This window comes from Phocoena sinus, chromosome 1 (assembly GCF_008692025.1).
Source record: "Phocoena sinus isolate mPhoSin1 chromosome 1, mPhoSin1.pri, whole genome shotgun sequence".
NCBI classification, from domain to species: domain Eukaryota; kingdom Metazoa; phylum Chordata; class Mammalia; order Artiodactyla; family Phocoenidae; genus Phocoena; species Phocoena sinus.
Genome location: NC_045763.1, coordinates 161,037,669 through 161,057,848, shown reverse-complemented (window position 1 = coordinate 161,057,848; position 20,180 = coordinate 161,037,669). Strand labels below are relative to the sequence as shown.

Sequence of the window (20,180 nt, the reverse complement as noted above, 5' to 3'; positions counted from 1 at the left end):
TCGCACGCAGAGTTTGGCGTGTTTACTTCCGCCGGCCTAGACCCGGGGCGAGGAGATGTAGCACATGGGCTTCCCTGTATGGAGTTCGTCGAGGATGTAACGACCCTGGGTAACACTGGGACAGGCCTTAGAGGGTGAGAATGTGGGTCCCAGGGGTGGGACTTCTCTCGAGGCTGATGCTGTCAGCCTTGACCCGCGCTGGGCGCTTTTGCATTTTGAAGTCGGGAGCGGTGAGGCTGATGGACGTCCCGGCGGGGAACCGCCGTGGCTTGTCTGACTACTACCCGCACCTGATGCCCAGTGTGGGATTTGGAAAATCGTCCTCGCGTGTTTACAGATGCCGCTCAGAGACCAAGCGGTACATAACCAGCCCTAGAGTGGCTGAGACCTTGGTGCGGATCCTACGGGGAAAACGAAAATCTTGCCAGCTATTCCTGGAATGCAATCCAGGTGAGACCCTCGTGGCCTTCATTTTCTTGGATGTTCACTTTTGCAGACTGTGTAAAACATGGCCTCTTCCTTTAAGCAGCTTATATGGCCTCTGTTAATCATCACTCCACAAGATATTTCCGTAGCAGTTTGCACTTTACAAACTATTTTGATAAAACATGCTCTTAGATTTCACCATCTTCCCAAAAGAACTTTTACCCTTTCGTGCATCTTTCGTGCATCTTCTATAGACCGCAGCAGGATGCCGGAACACAAGATTTGTAGACTTCTTGAAAAATAATTTTTTTAAGCACCATTTCCTATCAGGGGGAGTCAGTTCTGTTTAGGTTTGGCAATATCTTTGATGATAAAGTATCCAGAGAGTCTATGAGTAAGTGGTAAGCTAGAGGCAACTATTTTGTTTGTTTGTTTGTTTTTTCTTGAGAGGTAGTGAAACATTGTAAAGAGCGCAGGTTTTGCAGTCTTTGATGGAATGGATTCAAAGCCAGGCAGCACCACGTTCCAGTTGTGATGGTGGAGTCAAGTGACTGTATCTAATCCGCAGTTTCCTTATATGTAAATCAGGAGTGTAATATCCACTTTGGGAATGTTGTGAGAATTAAAATTATATCATACAGGTAAAACATCTAATTTCTTTGATATTGAAAAAGATTATGTTGTTTCTTTTGCAAATAAACTTTTCGTTCTGTTAATACATTAGGTCCTGGAATCCTGACACGAGCATTGCTTGAAAGTGGTGCCAAAGTGGTTGCCCTTGAAAGTGACGAGACTTTTATTCCACATTTGAAGGTATATTTTTGTTTCTAAAAATAATTTATTGTTCCATCAGCTACCTTTGAGTGGTTTAGGGAAGTAAAATTAAGCACACTTTTTTTTTTTTTTTTTTTTGCGGTACGCAGGCCTCTCACTGCTGTGGCCTATCCCGTTGCAGAGCACAGGCTCCGGACGCGCAGGCTTAGCGGCCATGGCTCCCGTCGGGCCCAGCCGCTCCGCGGCATGTGGTATCTGTCCCCTGCATTGGCAGGCGGACTCAACCACTGCGCCACCAGGGAAGCCCCACACAGTTTATTTTTAAACAGTCACTTTTAGGGGCTATGCCGTATCTTGTTAGCCCCAGTGACTAGAACACAGTATCAATGATTGTTGAAGGACTGAAAGATGGATTCAGAGACTTTTTTCTGGTTCTAGCTCTGCTACAGATGGGTGACTGAACAAAATGTATAACTGGTATCTCTAGGCTTGTTTCCTCGTATTAGCAGTCTATGCTGTGCCTCTTCTTTCTTAGAAGGGGATAAGTGAGCTTAGAATCTAATTGGAATGCTAAGATTAGGTTAACGGGACTGTGTTAACTCTGGACTTAGGGTTTCAGAGGCGAGAAAAGTTTGGTGTATTCAGAATAAATTGCATGGAGTAAAGGCATTATCCAAATGGATTTTTTAGTGAATTTGGCTTCATGTATAGCTGACAAGTTCACATGACAGTAAAGTGGAAATTCCTTGCATCATTGTCAGCCTCTTTTTTGTTATCTTTCTCTTCTTCCCTCCTTTATAAATCTTTTGATTCAATTCAGGAAACATACTTCTCTGTGCCAGCTTCCTGAAACCATGTAAAATAGTGTTATCTGAAAGTGCAAGATGACAACAAAAAATGATGAAAATGTATACAAAATCCTGCTTTTTTAAATATAACTGTCACATTAGATGGTTGTTTTTCTACAACTGAAAAAATTCAGGGTTTTTGAATTCAGATTATTTAATTGATGTTAAATCTGCTGGAATTCCAAAAACATGAAGAGAAAAAGAACCCATAAAATTATTCAAAGATTCAAGATCATGAAATGTGATTTAGTAAACATAGCTATCTGTAATTTCAACCCGGAAATTAAAAACAAAATAGCTCTTATCTTGGTCTTTAAACGGAGGGTACTTCTGAAGATTAATCTACATGTTCACAAAGTAATTAAGGTGGTATTAAAATGTCCTTCTGTTTACAGATTGTTATCCTGTAACACAATGGTTGCTTTTCTATAAGATCAAGATAACAGTAGTCTCTATTTAAAAACAGTTGAATCAATGAAATAGAGTGACTAGGGACTAGAGAATTCCTCACAGTATTTCTTACAGGAATATCAGTCATAAAATGTTTCTGAAGCTGTTAATGTAAGCACAAAATTTAAACGTCTAACTCCCTATTCCCCCCTCCCCCACAACACTAACTTGAGCTCAGCCATTAGTACACGTTCTTTCACTCATTGTAAAGTGAAAAGCCATTCAAAGTTTTGTGTGAATTCATGTATATTTGCAAGAATAAAAGAGAAGTAATCATTTATATAGAACCTTTGCAGCCCTGAATCAGGGCCTTGAAGTGGTGCTCTTAGCAGACAGTGCCTCTAGCCACCCAAAGGCTCACAGTTTTGCTCCTAAGAACTAAAATTATTTTCAAGGATAATGCTTGACTCTAGATTTTTATCTAAATTTAAAATCCCATGGACTTCCTTGGTGGTGCAGTGGATAAGAATCCACCTGCCAGTGCAGGGGACACACATTCGATTCCTGGTTCAGAAAGATCCCTACGCCGTGGAGCAACTAAGCCCATGCGCCACAATGGCTGAGCCCGCACTCTAGAGCCTGTGAGCCACAACTACTGAGCCCGCGTGCCTAGAGCGCATGCTCTGCAACAAGAGAAGCCACCGCAATGAGAAGCCCGTGCACCACAACGAAGAGTAACCCCTGCTCGCTGCAACTAGAGAAAGCCCGCACGTAGCAATGAAGACCCAACGCAGCCAAAAATTAATTAATTAATTAATTAAAAAAAAAATCCCTCTCACCCCTACTCCATTTCCCTGATAAAATTCCTGGGACTTCACATTAACAATGTTTCAAGCAGGAACAGTTTGTTTTCCTATCTGGATGTGCTAGAGAGACACATGTTGCCAGTTGTGCTCTGTAATAATGAATCATCACAATATTGTAATCAACTATACTTCAATTTTTAAAAAAGATAAAATATCTTTAAAAAAATCCAAAATAATAATAAATCATGATATATCTCATTTGAATTGTGAAGACTATTGCTGCAGAAATATCTGTATGTGTTCAGATGAAGAGACATCAGCTTTTGTGGTAAACTGTGTCTTATTTCAGCACATTTATGTCTTCAGCCTGGACTTCAGTATTCAGGTCTATAACTTCCTACCTGCATCTCCACTTTAATCACCTAATAGGCATCTCAAAATTAACATGACCAAAAATATGTGGTTTCTACCTCCAGTCTGTTCCTTTCACTAGTTTTTTTCAAGGGTCCTCTTGAAGGTAATCATTAAAATTTACTAAATTTAGGAATAGAACCATCCTTATAGGTTGAATTCAAACAGTTAAGAAAACTTAGGTTTTTTAACTCATAACTTTAAATTGCAAATTCATTAAAACCTTGATAAATACCAGTAGAATTTTCTGTGCATGAGAACCTCAGTGTGCACATCAAAACCTTGCTCTCTTCTATTTGATTTTTTGTAACTTCGAATTAAGTTTGTAGGGTCTGTAGCTAACACTTCCTCTCACTACTAAGTTCTCCAGCGCTACTGCCAGGTGAACACATCAGGGCAGTAAAAAGATTGAGGTATATTGGACATCTTCTAGCGTGCAGGGAGTTTTCCTTCTGTAGTTGGCTCTGTCTTTACGAAAAGTAAATGAAAAATTAAGAGGAAAATGGAGAGTGACCTACACAGTGAGCTAAGTTCGTTTGGTGAAGGACTAACTAAACTGTTCTGGAAAAAAGAAATGCTCTCTTGAATCTGTCTGCCTTTCACTTTAATATTTTTATTGTTATTTTCTGTTAAAACATCTTCCCATGACTAGCAGATGAATCACAGCTCTGAATAACAGAAAACCATTTAGATAAAGTAAAGAAAGTAAAAGGATATGTAATAATTTGTTGAAGGTTTCTATTTTGGGTGCTTTTTCTTGGTAATATTATATTCACTTTTCAGACATTAATTCATTTCTGTTAACTGTTACATTTTAGGGTATGTTAGTAATGTTTTCTTTGCCTCTTTATCGAGGTAGCAATATTTTTTATAAGAATTACTTTTTGAAGTAGATCTTGGAATTGTTACAAGGTCTGCCTAACACTGAAATTTCTAAACATGTTCTCTCTGTCTCTCTTTAGTCCTTAGGAAAAAAGGTGAATGGAAGACTAGAAGTGGTCTACTGTGACTTCTTTAAACTGGATCCTAGAAGTCGTGGAATACTAACACCTCCCGTTATGACTTCAGATATGCTTTTTCAGTATTTGGGAATAGAAGCACAGCCTTGGTCAAAAGGTGATTTTTGTCATTCAGTAAAGCAAGTACCTTATAACTTGTCAGCTTTCTCTAGCAGTACACCAGATTTGTTGAGATTTGTGTAAATGTTTATATTACACAGTTTATGGGTGGTTGCTCTTAAGTTGAATATGGCTTTTCCCTCACCTAGATACAATCAGCAGTTTTGTGGAAGCCAAGTTCCAGATCAAGGAAAGATGCTAAGGCATAGTTTTGATCGAAATAACCTTAAAGTAATATAGTTTGTTAACCTAATTTGACTCAGTAAAATATGGTCGTAGGAAAAAAGTGTTAAGAATTTATTTAAATATTTTTGCTTGTATTCTTAACAGGTGCCCCTTTAAAAGCAATTGGGATCTTACCACCTAAAAATGAGAGAAGTGCACTTTGGAAACTTTTACATGACCTATATTCCTGTACTTCCATATATAAATATGGACGACTAGAACTAATTTGTTTATTACTGAAAAGGAATGCCGGGTAGGTTATTACAAGTACCTAATTTTTTGTTTTAAATGTTCTGCGATTTTTCTCAGAGTAGTCTTAATCTGTGTGATTTTAATTTGGGCTCATGACATTTGAGAGTACTAAGGTTGTTTTTAAATTTCTATAGAACATTCTTTAGGTATTATTTTTTTAAAGGTTTTCTGTGTGATAAAATATATATAACATAAAGTTTACCATTTTAACTATTTTAAGTGTGCAATTCAGTGGCATTAAGTACATTCACATTGTGGTACAACTATTATTACCATCCATCTCTTCTCAGAACTTTTTATCATTCCATACTGAAACTCTGTACCCATTAAACATTAATTCCCCATCTCCCCCCTGCCCCTGTGCCCCTGGTAACCACTGTTTTATTTTCTGTTTCTATGAATTTGACTATTCTATATACCTCATGTAAATGGAATCATACAGTATTCCACTTTGTGTCTGGCTTATTTCACTTAGCATACTGTCTTTAGGGTTCATCCAAGTTGTAGCATGTGTCAGAATGTCATTCCTTGTTAAGGCTGAATAATATTCCATTATATAATTAGACACCACCCCACCACCTTTTGTTTATCCATTTCTGTCAATGGATATAACTGACATGTTGCACTGTATACGTTTAAGGTACATAGTACAATGTTTTGACTTCCATACATCATGAAATGATTGCCATCATAAATGTGGTGAACATCATCTCATAGATACAAAATTAAAAAATATTTCTCCTTGTGATGAGAACTCTTAGGATTTACTCTCTAACGACTTTCATATGTAACATACCACAGTGTTAATTATGTAGTTGTACACTACAAAACAGGACGTTTGTACCTTTTGACCACATTCATTCAGTTCCCTCTCCCCTCCACCCCTGCCTCTGGTAACCACAAATGTGATTTTTTTCTATGAGTTTGTTTTTTGAAATATAATTGACCTAAACATTGTTCCTGCTATACAACATGGTGATTTGTTATGTCTATATATTACAAAATGATGACAGATGTCTATATATTACCATCTATCATCATACAAAGATATTATATTATTATTGACTATATTTCCCACGCTGTACATTTCATCCCCCTGATTCATTTATTTTGTAACTGGAAGATTGTGCCTCATAATCTCTGTCATCTGTTTCACTTATTCCCCCACCCCCTCATCTCTAGCAACCTTCTGTTGTCTCTATCTGTGACTCGGTTTCTGTTTTTATGTTTGTTCATTTGTTTTGTTTTTCAGATTCCACATATAAGTGAAATCATATTTATTTATCTTCCTTTGTCTGACTTATTTCACATAGCATAATACTCTCTAGATCTATCCATGTTGTCAAAAATGGCAAGATTTCATTCATTTTTATGGCTGAGTTATATGTGTGTGTATATATGTATATGTAAAACATATACATCTTCTTTATCCATTCATCTACCAGTGGACACTGAGGTTATATACCTTTCTCGGCTGTTGTGAATAATGCTGTAGTGAACATAGGGTTTTAGACTTTTTGTTCTTTGAAATCAAAGGGCTTCCTGAAGTCCTTGAGAGTTATGTTTCTTTGCTGCCCAGAATGCTTCATGTTACTAATCTTATAATCCAAGATAACTGGAAATGCTTATTTGTATATAAGAGAACTATGGGTTGAGATGGGGGGCGGCGGGAGATGAAAGCAAGAGATGAAAGGATGATTTGCTTACCAAGATCCAAATAGTAAGTAAATAGTGACTGTCCCTGGAAGAGAGTAGGGAACTCAGAACCTTGAGGTTGTGTGCATACGTGAAGGAATGAAAGGAAGAGAAATAGGAAATGATTCGTCAGGTTTCATCTTGCTACTAGTAGAATGTTCTAATGTTTCTTTTACCATGGACCTTTTCACATTTGGTTTTCTCTCTCTGTAGTGCCCTTTCATTCAGTGAGGTACCTCTGATCCTCAAGTGTCAGCCTAAGTAATTCTTGACTCAAAATTTAATAGCCCAGCTAATGCACGTTTCTATCACACTTACCCTTCACCACAGTAATTATACACTTCTGTGTCACTTTTTGTTTAATGAGAATTTGCCCTGATAGGTGGTATGGTTAAAGGAAATCAGTCCTCAAATACATGATATTTTAAGTGTACATGATGATATATTTCAATATGAAAGTTTAAGAAGACTTTCTTTTCTTTGAAATGGTTAAGATTCTGCATTTAATTCTAATTTTCTTTCATTTCTAGATATCATTAAGGTATTAAGATCTGACATGATTTTGACTGATTGGCTATAGCTATGTATAACATGTAACTTCTGTTTTCTTTTTACTAGAAAATAATGGCAAATCCCCAAAATCCAGGCTTGTATCAAGCATTAAGTGTGCTCTGTCAAATAGCTTGCGGGATTAAGCTCCTGCATACAGTGAGTAAAATCCTTCTAAATTTCAACAAAGAACTTCATGGTTTTTCAAAGAGGCTGTATTTCTGTGACCAGATTAATTTTATTGTTTTTCCCAAGTGTTTAAGATAATAGAACACTATACTGATGTTTTTCTGTCACAAATATTTATATACTTCTCTCATTGTAAAACTAATATATTCTCAGTGTAAAAATGTGAGACATGTTAAAGAAAGAAAAGAATTTAAAAAATGATCACTACAGTTCTACCACCCAGAGGTCACTATTGATGTTTGTGGCATAATTTTAGTCTTTTATTTTTCCTGTTTTTTCTTTTTTGTGTAGAGGAGATTATATTATTTTTTTTCATTTAATAGCTAATAGTTAATTATAAGATTTTTTTTCCCTTCTATCTAAACATTTTTCTTAAGTTTTAATGACTATATAATACCTCATTATAGAGCATTCCCCTTTTTAGTTTATTTCCTTGGGCAAGATCAGAGTTGTCTAATAGGAAGACAATGCAGGCCACATATGTAGTTTTACATTTATTTTAGTCGCCAGGTTACGAAAAGTAAAAAAGAAACAGGTGAAATTAATTTTAATATTATGTTTTATTGAATCTTCTCAATTCAAAACATTATTTCAGTGTGTAATATTTTTTAAATTAGTTATTACATAATTTACATTCTTTTGTGTGTACTAAAAATCCATTGTATATTTTACACTTACAACCAATTCAGACTGGACACATTTCACATGTTCAGTAGCCACATGAGACTAGTATCTACCATTGTGTGTGTGTGTGTGTGGCTGCCATTTTAATAGAGGCCTAAAAGCATAAGAAAAAACAATAAATACCATTCTTTCATACCATAATTTACCCCTTCTCTTTTTTTTATTTTAGTAGACTAGAGTATATTTCAAATTGTTTTTATAAGGAATATGTTTGTTTTTTGTTTTTTTTTGCGGTATGCGGGCCTCTCACTGTTGTGGCCTCTCCCGTTGCGGAGCACAGGCTCCGGACGCGCAGGCTTAGCAGCCATGGCTCACGGGCCCAGCCGCTCCGCGGCATGTGGGATCTTCCCGGACCAGGGCACAAACCCGTGTCCGCTGCATCGGCAGGCGGACTCTCAACCACTGCACCACCAGGGAAGCCCTATGTTTGTATATTTTATGAGCCCTTGTTCTTCCAAGGATATATTGGTTTAATTTTAAAAGGGTGTTTCCTCTATGTAGTCTCTTCATTGCTTTTGTCCAGGAACAAATTATGATCTTCAGTGCATACTTAGTTGTTAGAATGTTATCTCATTTGATTATAGCTTTTGTTCCGATTCTGGTTTTTTTCCTCCAGAATGTATCAGGTTCTTAGGTTGGCTCTCTTGTTCCTTGTCTTTCGTATCTGTCATACTCTCATCCTTTTTCTGTATTCCCAGAAATCTTTTTCACATTTAGCCTTCATGGCACTGACCCTGCTTTCTGCCCATACTACATATTGTAATCTTGGTACTGTAGTTCTTGGTTCCCCTAAAATCTTTTCTTAACCCCACTGATCTCTCATTCTGTTGGCTTTTCATCTCAGCTCTTCTCTCTTCCTGGCTTTTGGCTAGTTTCTTGATAGAAGGCCCTCTGAGGACTTCAGCTTTCAGGATAGTTTTCTTTTTCTGCAGTATTTGTTTTCAAAAGCCCTATGTTGAGTTTTGCCATTTATTAACCTCCAGAAAGGAGAGGTCTTTCTAGACCCAGCATTTTTAACATTTGTCCATTATATATCTACTACTGGATGGTCCGTTGTTGAATCCAATTCCCAAGGTCTTGCAGGTCTTCCTCTCCTGTGGGTTTGGTAGATGGGAGTGAGGTCTTCTCTGTGCCCACTGCAGTGCCCTAAACTGCTGTGGATAGACCAAGTGTGGGGGAAGCTGCAGTGCCCGCTGCTGCTGCTGCTTTGCCTTCCTCCATTTAGTGACATTCCTGGAGCTGCTGGGAGTTTCACAGATGAGCAACAATTGCATTTTTCATTCTACGTCAGTTGCCACTGCAATTAGTAATAAATTATCGTTTCTGACCTTAATCCAATATTATAAGTTTTAGTCTTTTAAGTCTGTGTCAAATGCTGTTATTTGGAATTTAATGTGTGTATATGTATTTATACATACACACACACACACACAATAATTTTTCAGTTGGGTCATCTTTTAAAATTGCTTCACATACAAAATTGTATGTACAAAAGTTAGATACAAGAAAGTAATGATCCTTTTAAAAATTGACATAAGTTTCTTTGTCTGTCTTCTTACATGTCCCAGCATATTCATATCAGTGGTTTTTCCACTAAGGTAGGGCAAAAACATCCCCATAATTGATCTGATAGACCCTAAACTGATTGTGACTGTAATATGCTGGCTATTAAAAATAACTTCAGAATGTATTTGCATAATTATATTAAGGGCAACTCTCTTTTATCTAAGCAAGTAATAGAGTTACCAGTATTTGGCTAGACCTTTGACTCTCCTTTTCTTTATCCAAAAAAAATGAGAGAGAAGAGAAATGTATATGATTTAACTGTCACATGTTGTTTTTCTTACATTCAGTTAGACTGGAGACTTGGCTTTAATTCATTATGTTGTTTAGGCAAGACAATTTTAAAGGCAGTAATAATGTGGGGCACTTTGCACAAAGAGAACTGAAAGAAATGTTTTCTTTTTGTTTATCTTCACTCAAGGAGTCTTGCTTATCATTTGGCACATATACCGCAAATGGGCAGCTGGCAAAGCAAAAGCATAGGGTAAGAATGAATGAATACCTTTCCCTTTTTTCCTCTAATGTAACAGTCTTTGTTTTCTTTTACATTATCTGGTATTCTGTATTTAAATTTTTAATTTTAGAATATCTAGAAAAATTTTTAAACATATCTTATTGATTTTAATATATTCAAGTTATTTTGGAAGGGAGTTATATTTTTCAGCTGTTTATACAATGAATGCTAGCATAGTAATAGGCTTAAACACAGATTCTGACTTTTTTTAATATATAAATTTATTTATTTATTTTTGGCTGCATTGGGTCTTCATTGCTGCATGCGGGCTTTCTCTAGTTGTGGTGAGTGGGGGCTACTCTTTGTTGCCGTGCGCGGGCTTCTCATTGCGGTGGCTTCTCTTGTTGCGGAGCACAGGCTCTAGGCGCACGGGCTTCAGCAGTTGTAGTGCACGGGCTTAGTTGCGGCCTGTGTGATCTTCCTGGACCAGGGCTCGAACCCATGTCCCCTGTATTGGCAGGTGGATTCTTAACCACTGCACCACCAGGGAAGCCCCTGACTTCTATTTTAACTTTTGAAATAAAGATACCTCTCAAAATTTGGGAAACACATGAATATTAAAATGTTTATTCATCTAATTTGATAACTGAAAACAAGATTTTATACCTTATTAATAAATCATATATGTAATATTACTACTTATAATGGTTTATTTCACTAACAGGTACATCTTGTTTCTTACCCTAGGGGTTGGGCTTAATTTTTGTTTATTTTTTCCCTTCATAAAGAACCAAAGTGATTATGTTATAGAGTGATCCTCCATTTAGATTATATAGGGCCTACTTATAGTGAAGTTGTAATAGAGTAGCTGAAGTTTAAAAACAATTTTCGACTCAATTCAGAAGTTTCCACTTCAGGATTAAATGCTAATGATTCCCTAATCTCAGCGTATTAGTTCAGTCTGACTTTCCCATTGCTTACTACTTTGGTTTTTCTCGATCTTGCCGCTAAAGGAAAAAAGGAAAACTATCAATTTAGAAATATTCTGATTTTAGAATAATCAGTGATCATTGTGATTTTAGTTCTGTTTCACTATCCATAAATGTAATTTATGTAGCCTCACAAAACAGAATAGGGGTAATACATTTTGGCTTGATACCAGTAGGAATTTATCCAAATGATCCTGAAATTAATAACCCTGCATTATAGGACACTTTCCATTTTCTCAATGACAGTGTCAAAAGCTAAACACTTTTTTGGCCGACATAAATGCATAAACTTTAGGGATGAAAATGAAAATGAAATAACCAAATGTTATGTTTTAAGAGAAAATTTTATTCAGATACTTAACATGTCTGATGTCGGTGTGTTCATAATTGTTACAGAAGTGCTTTTAGATATTTAACAGTTTTTTAAAGCACATAATCTTCATTTCCATCCAAGTGGTTTGAGGTTTATACTTTTTTGAAGCCATGTTTTTGTGCTGTCACTGGAACTTTTTTCCTAAGCTACACATAACCATTTGTTGAACATCAGGAAAGTTGTTTTTCCCCTACTTATCAAGTAAACCTATATCTGTAACTCCAAATCTATTTACAAGATGCTGTTTAAAGTCACCTTCAAGGGACTTCCCTGGTGGCACAGTGGATAAGAATCCGCCTGCCAGTTCAGGGGACAGGGGTTCGAGCCCTGGTTCAGGAAGATCCCACATGCTGCAGAGCAACTAAGCCTGTGTGCCACAACTACTGAGCCTGCACTCCAGAGCCCATGAGCCACAACTACTGTAAATAAATGTATTTTAAAAAATAAAGTCACCTTCAAAAGACTTGTTAACAACATATAATGCTATCAATTGTGAGGTTATTCCTCTCCCTAATTGATAATTGCTAAATATGTTAAAATTTTATTGCCTTCCTTTTTTACTAATTTGTTCAGCTACAGGAATTCAAAATAGAAACCAGAATTGATTGAAATTTTTTTTGGCTAACATGTCTTCCACAAACAGTATTTATGTTTAAATATGTATATACATAGGTATTTATTATAAAGTAAATAAGGGGTTACTAGCTAATACGTGAGATTTCCTAAGAACTCAAACATAAGGCTCCCTCTGTTCTGAGGAATAATTTTAGAGGAAAAAACATCTTAATGTTACATGAAGTCACATACAGTTTTTATTTTAACCTGTATAATACTATATACTAAAGCAGGTTGGCAAACTTTTTGTGTAAAGGGCCAGAGAGTAAATATTTTATGCTTTGCAGGTCCCATATTCTTTGTGGGTTTGTTGTTGTTTGTTTTTTTAAGAATCCTTTATAAATGTAAAAACTGTTCTGAGCTCCATATTATACAGAAACAGGCAGGCCATGTACCATAGTTTGCTAACCCTATATTTTTTAAAAATCCAATTAAAAATTATAAGGCAATAAATTTTTTTTTGTGGTACGCGGGCCTCTCACTGCTGTGGCTTCTCCCGTTGTGGAGCACAGGCTCCGGACGTGCAGGCTCAGCGGCCATGGCTCACGGGCCTAGCCGCTCCGCAGCATGTGGGATCTTCCCGGACCGGGGCACAAACCCGTGTCCCCTGCATCGGCAGGCGGACTCTCAACCACTGCGGCACCAGGGAAGCCCGGTAATAATTTTTTTTATGCTTAGGATCTGGTGTTAATGCCTCAGATACAGAAGAGACTCAGCATATGCTAGTGTCATGTTTAGGATTTCATTTTTCCCTGCTTATAAGTTAATAAGCTGTTACTGTTTCATGGGTGCTGGGCAAAGACACAGACTCCTGTGTCCTGTGGAATAATACGATATTGCGTAGTTGTGTGGTGTGCATGCAGTGGGTTTGCACTGCAGCTGAGGAACACAGAGCTGGGGGAATCCACCTCTCTTTAGCAAACATTAATGTCAATCTATAGAGAGACATTATCTCATCCCCCAAGGTGACTCACTGCAAACAACCCTGAGGAATGGCCCAGGTTAAGAGCAGTTGGGGCCTTGCATTCTTGTCACATCCCAAAATAACCTATAGGGACACGCAGGGTGTATTGTGATTGCCTCTGCAAAATGGTAGCTTGAATGCGTAAGTGAGCAATGTCTTGCACTGGCAATATTTTATGACTAACACATTTTCTTTTCTTTTCTCTGCAGGAATCATTAGAACAAAACCTGTGTTTTATTCAACTGACTCCTCATAGGAATTTATTTACAGGAACCTTAACACCTTTTAACTATGATGTGTTTTTTCACATGTTAAGGCAGTGTTTTATGAAACGCAATGCCAAGCTAATAGACCATTTACAGTAAGTAAGAAAAATAAAAGCAAATATAAAAGTAGCAACTTAATGTGCGAATTGTACTTTCATGTTAGAGCTTTGTTTTTTTATATTTTTTATATCTTCATTAACAGTGAGGTACCATGTTTTCACTCATCTATTTGTACAAAATACTTCATTCTCGCCAGTACACATTTTGAGGAAAATATATTTTCCACATAATCTCCTGAGCTTAATTTCTTTTTCCTTCTTTGAAAAAACAACCAGGGATGCCTACAATTTGTTTTATCTTTGTCAGGATTAATTTAACTACATGAAGAACTGGCTGTTTGCCCCGGCATTAGTGGTAGCATACCCACCATCCACCTCTTGTCGTTAGTGGTTCTGTTTCCTAGGCAAAGTAGGCACAGATCATTATACCACCCTAGTCCTGCTCTGGATCAAATTCTATGTTTCTACCTAAAGCCTTATAAAAATTATACTGTTACTGCCTGCTTTGTATCTATATAATTTTTACGTAGGGCTGATGTGTACAGTTCTGGAAGTTATGCATTTTACCATGTACTCATCAGCCCATAGTCATTCAAAGTACTGTCAGAGGATGGGCAAAACAAATAATCATTTTAATTAATTTGATCATCATTTAATGTATAACTCTGAATGAGCTGCTGATTGAACAATATTTATGTAAAAATAAATGTTAAAAGTGGCAGTAGACCCGTAAAAGTCATCTGTTTTTCATCTTGTCACCTTGTGATAGTGGCTATTTTGCATGAAAATATCAGGAGTGTAGGAAATTAAGGAATACACATAGGATAAACTGTGGTTTAAAATGTTAAGAATTGCCTTGGAGAGCCTGTGGATTGAAAGGATGTTTACAGCTGTGACCAAGATTCCATTCACAGTCAAAAAGTATTGGAAATATTTTCCACCAAAATATTTTAGTATAATTGTTTACTTGTTATTGTCAGAGGCTCACTGGTCGTTTCTTGCTAGGCTAATAGAATAAGGCAGTTTTCTGCTTTATAATTTATTCACAGTAATTGTTACATAAAAATGTGAAAATTATTTCCTCTTCTGAAAACAAACAGTAGTTCCTGCTGTTTATTAAACTTTTACATGAACCTAAATGTTTACTTATTAAACTTTTACATGAACCTCAATAGAGTTAAGAATATTTTTGCACAGAGAATTAAAAGATGAAAGGTAGACAGAAGAATTTTTTTTTTTTTTTTTTTTTTTTTTTTTGCGGTACGCGGGCCTCTCACTGTTGTGGCCTCTCCCGTTGTGGAGCACAGGCTCTGGATGCACAGGCTCAGCGGCCATAGCTCACGGGCCCAGCCACTCTGCAGCATGTGGGATCTTCCTGGCCTGGGGCACAAACCCGTGTCCCCTGCATCGGCAGGCAGACTCCCAACCGCTGCGCCACCAGGGAAGCCCAGGCAGAAGAATTTTTAAGGGCAATGTTAAACTAGAATTTGCCTAAGAACTGATGAGAACATGTTAAAGCCTAAATCAGCTCTTTTCATTACAGGCAAGCCATGGAACTTTAGGAATAGACATAGTTAAAGCTATATATAATAGGCAGGCTATTAAACTGAATAAGATTAATTATATATAATAAGTTAGGTATTTTAAATTGGGCTTAGAAGCCACCTCTATCAATATTAACTGACAGTTGTTATGATAAAGAATTAAGCACATTTACTTTGTATTTATTTTGCAGTTCATTGAGTCCAATTGATGCAATGCATATATTGAAGCAAATTAAAAAAAATAAAGATGTGAAAGTAATAGATATGTACCCTGAAGACTTTCAGCACCTTTTTGAAACCATAGAGTGTTCCAAAGATGATAACTATAAGTGGCTATATGATGACTTCATGGAAGATGTGATCATATAGAGAAGTGGACTGATAAGACATTAACTGGAGCTGTTTATTTATTTGGAAATTATGGCACAAATGAAAAAGAACTGAGTTTGAAAAACTCACATCCTTTCAACAGAAGATAACTTCTTGTTTTGCACAGCTAGGCAGATCAATTCTTGTGCCATTGATACCATTACTGTATTGGATAAAATAATGGCTGCTATTTTATTCAAACTGAATAAAAGGAAAACTTCAGTTAATTGTGGATTTGATCAAATTGGATTTGTTTTGTTTTAAATTCCTATCTACTATAAGCATACTGGTAGTTATAGGGTATTGGCAGATGAAATTTAGTTTTAGAAATTCTTTTGGCCAAATATCTTACGTTATACTTAAATATTCCATTTTCACTGTCGATTTTTATATCTTCCTGGGGGAGCAGAAGAGTTTGTACGTAATTAAACTTGGAAAGTAAACTGATTTAGTGGGTTTTTTTACTTTTCAGTTTGTTGAAATGTATTATCAAGTACTGTACAATGAAATTATTTAAATTTTAATATGGTTTAAATTTTTTTAGAAATTAAAATATTTTAAGTAATAAGATTTTGTGCCTATCTGTTCAAACATAAAATTGACCCTAACTTATTCACTTTAAATTCCGTCATTTATAGTCAATGTACTTTCAGTGAGTAATTCAGTCTGTTATTCAAAACTCTCATGCATTTTCATTCCATCAAGAAAGTTCATCTGAAGTTAGACCTTTACATGAACCTAAATGGAATTAAGAATATTTATTTTCTTAGCTCTTTGAAAAAGCTACTAGATTTTACCTGAGACATCTAATCTCCTCTGTTAGATTTCTTTGCTGTTATAACACTTCATAATACCTAAGGCATATTATTAGTAACTCTTTGTAAGGCGTGTGTTTTTAATAACACTTAGCCAAACCAGTTCTTCCCAACGTCCCTACTGTTGTCCTTGGTTCACAGTTCAGTCCAGCTAGAAATTCTGAATCCTTGTTTGTTTGTTTTTTAATTTTTTTTGGCTGTGTTGGGTCTTTGGTGCTGCGCGCGGGCTTTCTCTAGTTGCATCAAGCGGGGGCTGTTCTTTGTTCCGGCCTGCTGGCTTCTCACTGCAGTGGCTTCTCTTGTTGCGGAGCACGGGCTTCAGGCCCGTGAACTTCAGTAGTTGTGGCTCGCGGGCTCTAGAGCGCAGGCTCAGTAGTTGTGGCGTGAAGGCTTAGTTGCCGCGTGGCATGTGGGATCTTGGTTCCCCGACCAGGGATCAAACCCACATCCCCTGCATTGGCAGGCGGATTCTTAACCACTGCACCACCACGGAAGCCCTAAATCCTTTTTTCTCTTGTAATTCCTATCCTGCCATTACATAATCTGCCTAATCTTTATAATGTCATTCTGTCTTCTCAATCCTATGCCTTAGGCCTAAATTTCTCCTGGGACTTCTTAACTACCTCTCTCTCATCTTCCAATACATCTTGTTTATTACTGCTATATTAACTTTCTGAAACATTTATTTCACCATAGTTTCTTCTAAGGCCTTGGTTTCCTAATGGGTAATAGTGGCATATATTAGGGTTCTTGTCAGGAGTAAATCATTTACGAAAAAGGGCTTAGTGTAGAAGCTGACAGTGGTAGTTATAGGTGTTGGTGTAATGCATTATCTTCCCCCACTCCCTCATATATAGGTAGCCAGAGACCTCTGTGCTCTTCATTCTGCATTCAAAAAACTAGAGTTTAAAAAAAAGGAATTTACAGTTGTCTATTCACTGAAAGATATGAGTAATTAATGAAGCTTAATATGTGGGGGTAGTTGCTCATGGTAGCAGTCAGGTGACCCAAGAATTTTGAATTAAAGGTAGCCTTGTTACACAGTAAAAACCCAGAGGCGTCAATAGGAACTGAAGCCTCTGGAAAGGCCAATTAAGTTAACTAAAAATTTACAGCCAATATCATTAGCAATCAGTAGGTCAGGCCACTTTCAAATAGGGGGTGTAGGCAGAACCCTGATGGTGGGAGTGTATGATTTGTAATAACCTTGGCTGTGTAAGGCAAGAAAAAAGAATTCAGAGTTGGGAGATGGGTTCCTATATTTCTTAGTTTATTTTTTTTAAGATGAGACATTTAAACATGTTACTAGGTTACAAGAATGAAATCAGCTGAGAAAGACATATTAAATATAGCTCAGAAGGATTAACTGATGTTCGTAAGAAAAGGAATGGGATCAAAGTACAAGAGAAGCACATTTTGCTCTTAGCCTAGATAAAGGGTCGAGTATGGGGACTTCCCTGGTGGTCCAGTGCTTAAGAATCCGCCTTCCAGTGCAGGGGATGTGGGTTTGATCCCTGGTTGGGGAACCAAGATCCCACATGCCGCGGGGCAACTAAGCCTTCATGCTGCAACTACTGAGCCTGCGTTGGGTCTTCACTGATGCACGGGCTATCTCCAGTTGCGGCAGGCGGAGGCCACCCCTCCGTTGTGTGCAGGCTTCTCATTGCAGTGATCTTCCTGCACCAGGGATCGAACCCGTCCCCTGCACTGGCAGGCGGATTCTCAACCGCTGTGCCACCAGGGAAGTCCTCAACTCATTTTAAAAATACATTTATTTGGCTGCGTTGGTTCTTAGTTGTGGCACGCAGGATCTTTGTTGCAGCACATGAGATCTTTGTTGCAGCGTGTGGGGATCTTTTGTTGTGGTTCACAGGTTCTCTAGTTGCGGCACACGGGCTCCAGAGTGTGCAGGTAAGATCATGTTGGTTCAAAGATTGCTAGGAGAGCTAAGAACTTGAGTTATTACAACAGGAGACCCTTTCAGTGGTATTTAGGAAGTTTTTGTGTGTCCGTTTTTGGAATATTGGTAGGTAAGAAATATTGATAAGAAAATAGATGTTTGGGGGCTTCCCTGGTGGCGCAGTCGTTGGGAGTCTGCCTGCCAATGCAGGGGACACGGGTTCAAGCCCTGGTCCAGGAGGATCCCACGTGCCATGGAGCAGCTGAGCCCACGCGCCACAACTACTGAGCCTGCGCTCTGCTTTAGAGCCCATGCACCCCAACTACTAAAGCCCATGTGCCACAACTACTAAGGCCTGTGCGCCTGGGGCCCGTGCTCCACAACAAGAGGGTCCACCGCAATGAGAAACCTGCACACCACAATGGAGGGCTGGCCCCCGCCCATCGCAACTGGAGAAAGTCCGTGCAGCAGTGAAGACCCAACGCAGCCAAAAATAAATAAATAAAATGAATAAAGTTATAAAGAAAAAAAATAGATGTTTTTCTCTAGAATAAATAAGAATGCAGTCAGCATAAATTCAGAAAGTGATTGGGACCAAAATATGCATGCTCTACATTAGTAGGGTAAAAAAAAATGTTCTTTGTTACTGTGGAGTATTACCATTTGTTCTTGTATCACTAAATAGTAGAATGGCATTCAGCAGGTTACTTATCTGTGTCTTGATTTTGCACATGCAAAACAGAAGGAGTTAACTATGTGGGCTTCTTCTCTGTAATACCCTATGTAATTATCTGACAATGTGTTGTCCAAAGTGTATCTCCTATAGGGAAGAAAATTTCTCATTTGCCCACCACATAAGGAAAATCTTCTAGAGAATGAAGTCAACATAGAGAAAGCATGGAAATAGGTTGACAACATTCTGATAATATTTGAACCCCTGACTCCAGCCATACCCGAAGCCATACACGTGTCCAAAGCCAAGAAAATGCCCGAAGCCAACCAATTTCCTTTTTTTGTTTAAACTAGCTCGGGATGGAATTCTATCACTTTTAATCCAGAGTCCTAATATAAATACTATCTTAATAACACTCATCAATAACATCGCATTTCTACATTAATACAGGGACTCTTCTGAGTTTAACTACTAAAAATTAGCATGCTCCTAAAGTGATGACTGTGGCTGGTGATCTCCAAGCCACAAGTGTGGACCTTTGGATTAGTATAAAAGGAAGGGTTTCTTTAATTCCATGACCTGTGAGTATATTATTTGCACCATTCTAAAGCTTGAAAGAGAAATTCTAGTTACCTGATGAGATATGTAATAGACTTTAAAAATAATCCAGTAATTCTTGGTTAAATGTTCATTCAGTTTATTATTAAAACTGCTGGGTAATTCTGTATTAAACGTTTATAAGGGACTTCCCTGGTAGTCCAGTGGTTAAGACTCTGCGCTTCCACCACAGTGGGCGCATGTACGATCCTGATCCCTGGTCAGGGAACTAAGATCCCACATGCCTTGCTGCACAGCCAAAAGAAAAAAAAATTATAACTACTACTTAATTTACCTCTTGCTAATAAAATAGTGTGTTAAACTTTCAGTTTGGGTTTATGGGGAATAAGGCACAACATTCTACGCTCTTCTTGGTTTTTATCGGCTCATTTAAAGTGAGGATATGAAAGTAATGGAACAAGTAGAGTATATTTTTAAATTTCAACTTAGATTCCTGGTGAAAGCTAATTGTAAAGCACATTAGTAAGGATTTTTATTGGAAACATTAAATCTCTAAAGAAGATTTCTCCAAAACTTTGAGAAAAAAGGTCAGCTCCAGGATTTCCTCATTATTTATGGTATAGAAATCTCTACTACATATCATGAAACTCTCATAACATCCTCCAGTTCTC

The 20,180-nt window shown here is 37.5% G+C and overlaps 1 protein-coding gene across 1 annotated transcript; it reads left to right on the top strand.

The window, feature by feature from the left end:
* The first annotated feature begins 13 nt into the window (after positions 1 to 13).
* On the top strand, positions 14 to 16,131 carry TFB2M (transcription factor B2, mitochondrial). Its single transcript, XM_032612392.1, is given in 9 exon segments — positions 14 to 450; positions 1,151 to 1,239; positions 4,618 to 4,771; positions 5,104 to 5,217; positions 5,220 to 5,251; positions 7,564 to 7,653; positions 10,352 to 10,414; positions 13,535 to 13,686; positions 15,386 to 16,131. Coding segments are annotated over 9 exon segments (1,182 nt in total). The 5' UTR covers positions 14 to 140; the 3' UTR covers positions 15,564 to 16,131.
* The last annotated feature ends 4,049 nt before the right edge of the window (positions 16,132 to 20,180 follow it).